The sequence below is a fragment of the Dendropsophus ebraccatus genome, chromosome 6, assembly GCF_027789765.1.
Source record: "Dendropsophus ebraccatus isolate aDenEbr1 chromosome 6, aDenEbr1.pat, whole genome shotgun sequence".
Taxonomy (NCBI): domain Eukaryota; kingdom Metazoa; phylum Chordata; class Amphibia; order Anura; family Hylidae; genus Dendropsophus; species Dendropsophus ebraccatus.
In genome coordinates this window covers 52,513,526-52,519,525 of record NC_091459.1, presented here as the reverse complement: position 1 = coordinate 52,519,525, position 6,000 = coordinate 52,513,526, and the positions used below count along the sequence as shown (strand labels likewise).

The 6,000-nt window shown below is 45.7% G+C and overlaps 1 protein-coding gene across 1 annotated transcript in view; it reads left to right on the top strand.

Annotated features, from left to right (window-relative positions):
* The first annotated feature begins 1,367 nt into the window (after nt 1-1,367).
* SLC2A12 (solute carrier family 2 member 12) overlaps nt 1,368-6,000 on the top strand; it is a 30,774-nt gene continuing 26,141 nt past the window's right edge. The window contains exon 1 of the mRNA XM_069974977.1: nt 1,368-1,625. Within this exon, the coding sequence (XP_069831078.1) occupies nt 1,538-1,625 (88 nt within the window). The 5' untranslated portion in view covers nt 1,368-1,537. The remainder of the gene's footprint in view (nt 1,626-6,000) is intronic.

Below are 6,000 nucleotides of genomic sequence, written 5' to 3'. Positions count from 1 at the left end.
CTACATAACATTCTTGTTCCAGATGATTTGTAAAAAAAAATTTTCCGATGGAGTTCCCCTTTAAGCCACTATATGTGACAGTTCAACTCCATGACAGAATGTTTTTACCCCATAAATATTTATACATAATTATTAGGTTAACCCTCAGCTGTTGCTTTTCTAGACTACATTACCTTAGAAGTCTTCAAATCCAGGAACTTCTAAGCTAAAATCCCACTATGCAAAAATGGTGTCCTTCCATCTTTCCTGACATCATTTCAGCGCCCAGTGACATCAATCTATCGGCAATGAGGGCCGCAAATAATGTTCATTTGGCGCTAAAATGATTGCTGCCAGGAAAGATGCCTAATATCTTTACGGAGCCTTGGGCTATATTCCCACAATGTCATTTTGGGTGAAATAATGGCCGTTATTTTCTAATAACAACTGTAAATAATGATTATATTAACCTAAAAATATGTTGCGTGAGCATAGCCTAAAGCTGCATAACAACACATTCTAATTCCAATAATGTAGAGGTCAGTTCTCCACCATAATAAGGGCTTATTCCTTCATTCCATAAAAAAACATTCCCACGATCCGTAAAACATGGAACCTACGGAGGGGTAAGCCCTGCAGTGATGTATACATAGGATGCTGGGAGCGGGGAGAGTGTTTGAATCTCTTATGGCTGTTTCATTTCAGTGCCACAAAGAGTCAAGCACTCTCCCTACTCCCGGCATCTTACCGATACATCATGCCAGGCAGGGTTTACCCCTCCATAGGTTCCGTGTTTTACGGAAAGTGGTAATAAGCCGTAAATTTTACAAACTTTTATAGTATGGTTGAAAAAAGACACATGTCCATCAAGTTCAACCAAGGTCAGATTCTCATGCTTTTATGATCTCACGTCTGGTACAAGAAAAGGGATCCTGGTAGAAGAGAGGGAAAGATGGCGGATGAGAACCAGGGCTGGATTGTGGATTTTGGTCGTTTTTTTTTTTTATTGGTGACGTTTTTAGAGAGGCTGGGGGAGGGGAAGCTGACAGAGGACTTTGTGTGTCTTTGAGAGAAAAAAGCTATCAAATGGTATAAACCCCCTCAAAAGTTTTTCTTTTTCAATGTACGATCAGACAACTTGAGTGTGAAATTCCTGAAAGAGTCAAGTATCAGGTTTTGATATTAAATAAGCCTTAAATCCTGTAATGAAGTCCTCCCGGATACATTAATCACAAGAAGAATGCAAATGAAGGGGACAGAAGCGCTCCATGTTTCAGGCTGTTGTTGTGTCAGGCACAGAACAATATGCTGCCACACGAGGCCCCTCCCGCAGCCTATGATAGGTTGCTAAGAATAGTTGCAGTCTATGTCACTGAAGGGCAAAGTATTTTGAAATAGAAACAAAGTTGTTCGCACCAGCACTTTAAAACCTGCAGCCCCTATGAAGCCATGCCGGGCAAGGTAAACTCACAGTCTGCTGCTGCTGCCGGGAAGGGGGGAGCATCTTTCCCATAGAGATACATGCAACCTGGGGAAAAAAATCCCATACACCGGTAAAATGCTTCCAGAAAGCACCACAGAGGACCTCATACTACAGCAGCAGAGCGTCGCAGTTGGCAGGCACCAACCAATCCCTAGACAAACAGGTAATAACATCCTGAGTAACAATGGAAATACTGATTGCTTGCATTCTGCAATTTCCATTAATGTTTGTTTTGGAAACTTTTATTTCTCTCATTTTTTAATGGCAGTATTCACACCGGAGCACTATTCTCAGGAGTGCTTTTTATATGCTGGTGTTACTATTTATTTATTTATTTATTTATTTGCATAGTTATGATAATTGCTATAATGACATTATGACATTGTGAATATTCATTCAGAACTTACATAAACTGATCATTTCAGGCAATATTACAGAATGTTTTAGAAACATAGAAGATTGACAGCAGAAAGAGACCCCATGGTCAGGGGCGTAGCTAATGTCTCCTGGGCCCTGGTGCAGGAGGTCAACTTGGGCCCCCCCCCCCTCCTTTTATGACCAAGTGATGCTATTGGTATATATATATACATATATATATATATATATATATATATATATACACACTAGGGATGGTCCGAACCGAGTTCGGTTCGGGTTCGTACAAACCCGAACCCTCGGTAATGATTCCCGCTGTCTGCCCGCTCCGTGGAGCGGGTGGATCCAGCGGGTGGACCGCCTGGAGAACTGGGATACAGCCATAGCCATAGGCTGTATCCCAGTTTTCCAGGCGTTCCTCCCGCTGTATCCGCCTGCTCCACGGAGCGGGCAGACAGCGGGAATCTGCTGCCGAGCGTTCGGGTTCATACGAACCCGAACCTCGGCAGGTTCGGACCATCCCTAATACACACCAAGACAGATATTACCAATAACACCAGCACATAGGAAGAGAAAATATCGCCACACTGTTACTGACCAAATCCTGTATACTGCGACCAATATTACCAGTATATAGGAAGGATATATTAGCGCCACACCACAACCACTACCATCACCACCATACTGTTACTGACCAAATCCATACTGAGACCAATAAAACACACTACCAGATAAAAGTAACAAATATTACCACCACATACTGACTAATACCACTGCTGCTACTGACTAATACCACCACATACTGACTAACACCACCACATTACTGACTAATACCACCGCTGCTACTGACTAATACCACCACATACTCACTAACACCGTCGCCGCTACTAAATAACACCACCACATACTTACACCACTGCTGCTACTGACTAATACCACCACATACTCACTAACACCACCGCTGCTACTGACTAATCCACTGTACACAGATTACTATCACCTCATACAGTCATACAGCTCTACACAGGTTTTATACACTATAAACATTACAGTGCAGTTATAAGTGACTCACAGGGGACATCTTCTCTGATCAGAGTTGTTTTCATTTTCTTCTCCAACTCTCCTGGGCCATTATGAGAACTTATCCAAGCCACGAATCCATCCACGAATCTGCCAGACAGAAATATTAGGCTCCTCACTCTGGCACCATTCTCATCTACAAACTGCACATCTGTATTGGCCCCTTTATGCCCTCATTTAGTGGGTAGGCTGACACTATGTGATTCCCCCTTATAGTATAAGCCCCCCTCTATGTAGCCTCCTTATAGGCCCCCACTCCCCCTATGTAGTCCCCTTATAGATGGCCCACTCTCCCCCCTTTACTTATGCCCCCTTATAGATGCCCTCCCTTACTTATACCCCCTTATAGATGGCCCCCTCTTCCCCCACCACCCTTATAGATGGCCCCCTCTCCCCCCTCCATTATAGATGCCCCCCTTCCTTATATCCCCTTATAGATGGCCCCCTCTCCCCCTCCCTTATAGATGCCCCCCTTACTTATACCCCCTTATAGATGGGCCCCTCTCCCCCCTCTCTTATAGATGCCCCCCTTACTTATACCCCCTAATAGATGGCCCCCTCTCACCCCTCCCTTATAGATGGCCCCCTCTCACCCATCTATTGCCCCCTCCCTTATAGATGGCCCCCTCTCCCCCTTTCTTATAGATGGCCCCCTCTCCCCCCAATTATAGGCGACCCCCCTCTCCCCCTTCTTATAGATTGGCCCCCCTTTCCCCCCTTATTATAGATGGCCCCCTCTCCCCCCTTCTGATAGATGGCCCCCCTCTCCCCCTTTCTGATAGATGGCCCCCCTCTCCCCCCTTCTTATAGATGGCCCCCCTCTCCCCCCTTCTGATAGATCTCCCCCTTCTGATAGATGGCCCCCTCTCCCCCCTTCTTATAGATGGCCCCCCTCTCCCCCTTCTTATAGATGGCTTCCCTCTCCCCCCTTCTGATAGATGGCCCCCCTCTCCCCCTTCTGATAGATGGCCCCCCCTCTCCCCCCTTCTTATAGATGGCCCTCCCTCCCCTCTTCTTATAGATGGCCCCCCTCTCCCCCTTCTGATGGATGGCCCCCCTCTCTCCCCTTATTATAGATGGCCCCCCTCTCCCCCCTTCTGATAGATGCCCCCCTCTCCCCCCTTCTGATAGATGGCCCCCCTTTCCCCCCTTATTATAGATGGCCCCCCTTATTATAGATGGCCCCCCTTTCCCCCCTTATTATAGATGGCCCCCCTCTCCTCCATTCTTATAGATGGCCCCCTCTTCCCCTCACACAGCAGATAAAAAAAAAAAAACTCACCTGCCATCCGCTCCCCCCATTTAACCTCTCGCCTCCTGCTCTTGCTGTCCGTGGCTGATGTGCGGCTGCCGGGGGTATCCCGTCCTATCCCCGGCAGTGCACTCATCAGAGAGCTCCCCGTACGCCGGGGATGGGACTTCCGGCACAGGAAGTCAGGGCCCGAGACGACACAGGGAGTTCACTGATGCGCGCGCTGCCGGGGATAGGACATGATACCCCCGGCAGCCGCACATCAGCCGCGGACGGTAAGAGCAGGACTCTTGTGACCGCAAGCAAAACAATGCTTGCGGTCACAAGAGAGTGCAGTGGCGAGGGGGGGGCCTTGCGGGCCCCCCCTCATGGCGGGCCGGGTCGCAGCGGCGACTGCTGCGACCCTGGTAGCTACACCACTGCCTATGGTCCATCTAGTCTGCCCTAGGATTGATGCAGTATCCATTTATCCCTGGCATGTTTAAATTCAGATGTTGTAGATTTATAAACCACATCTGCTGGAAGTTTGTACTAAGAACCTACTACTCTTTCAATAAATATTTTCTCTGAGGTTTTTTTTTTTTTTTTATTATATACACTTCCCTCTTGAAACTTATTTAGCCTTTTACAGATTTAAAGGTTTCAATCATGTCTCCCCTTTCCCTTCTTCCCTCTAGACTATACAGATTTAGATCCTTGAGTCTTTCCTGATATGTTTTAGGCATCACACCCTCCACCATTTTTGTAGCCTGTCTCTGGACCCGTTCTATTTTATGAATATTTTTTTAGGTGAGGTCTCCAGAACTGGACACAGTATTCCAGATGTGGTGTCACTAGAGCTCTATACAGCAGGGTCAAAATCTCCCTCTTTCTACTGGTTATACCTCTAGCTATACAGCACAGCATACAATTAGCTTTTCCTACCATTGGGCTGCACTGGTCACTCATTTTAAGGCTGTTGGGAATCACTACCCCTAAATCCTTCTCTTCTAAAGTCTTTGCTATCAAAGAACTGCCAATATGATACTCCGAGCATTCCATTGTCCCATTTGTAAACATTGAACTGCAGTTTTGATTGCTTTGACCACTTATCTAGCAAAGCTAAATTATATCAACCCTTTTGCATGTTTTTGTGTCATCCGCAAACAAACATCTTACCTTACCTTACCTACCAAACCTTCTCCTATGTCACTAACCTTACCTACCAAACCTTGTTCTATGTCACTATCCTTACCTACCAAACCTTGTTCTATGTCACTATCCTTACCTACCAAACATTCTCCTGTATCATTATCCTTACTTACCAAACCTTCTTGTATGTCACTATCCTTACCTACCAAACCTTCTCCTATATCACTATCCTTACCTACCAAACCTTCTCCTATGTCACTATCCTTACCTACCAAACCTTCTCCTATGTCACTATCCTTACCTACCAAACCTTCTCTTATGTATCTAACCATATCTACCAGACCTTCTCCTATGCCAGTAACCTTACCTACCAAACCTTCTCCTATATCACTAACCTTACCTACCAAACCTTCTCCTATGCCACTAACCTTACCTAACAAACCTTCTCTTGTGTCACTAACCTTACCTACCAAACCTTCTCCTATGTTACTAACCTTACCTACCAAACCTTCTCCTATGTTATTAACCTTATTACCAAACCTTCTCCTATAACACTAACCTTACCTACCAAATCTTCTCCTATTTCACTAACCTTACCAACCAAATCTTCTCCTATGTCACTAAGCTTACCTACCAAACCTTCTCCTATGTCACTAACCTTACCTACCAAACCTTCTCCTATAAGTTGTTTATCTATTGT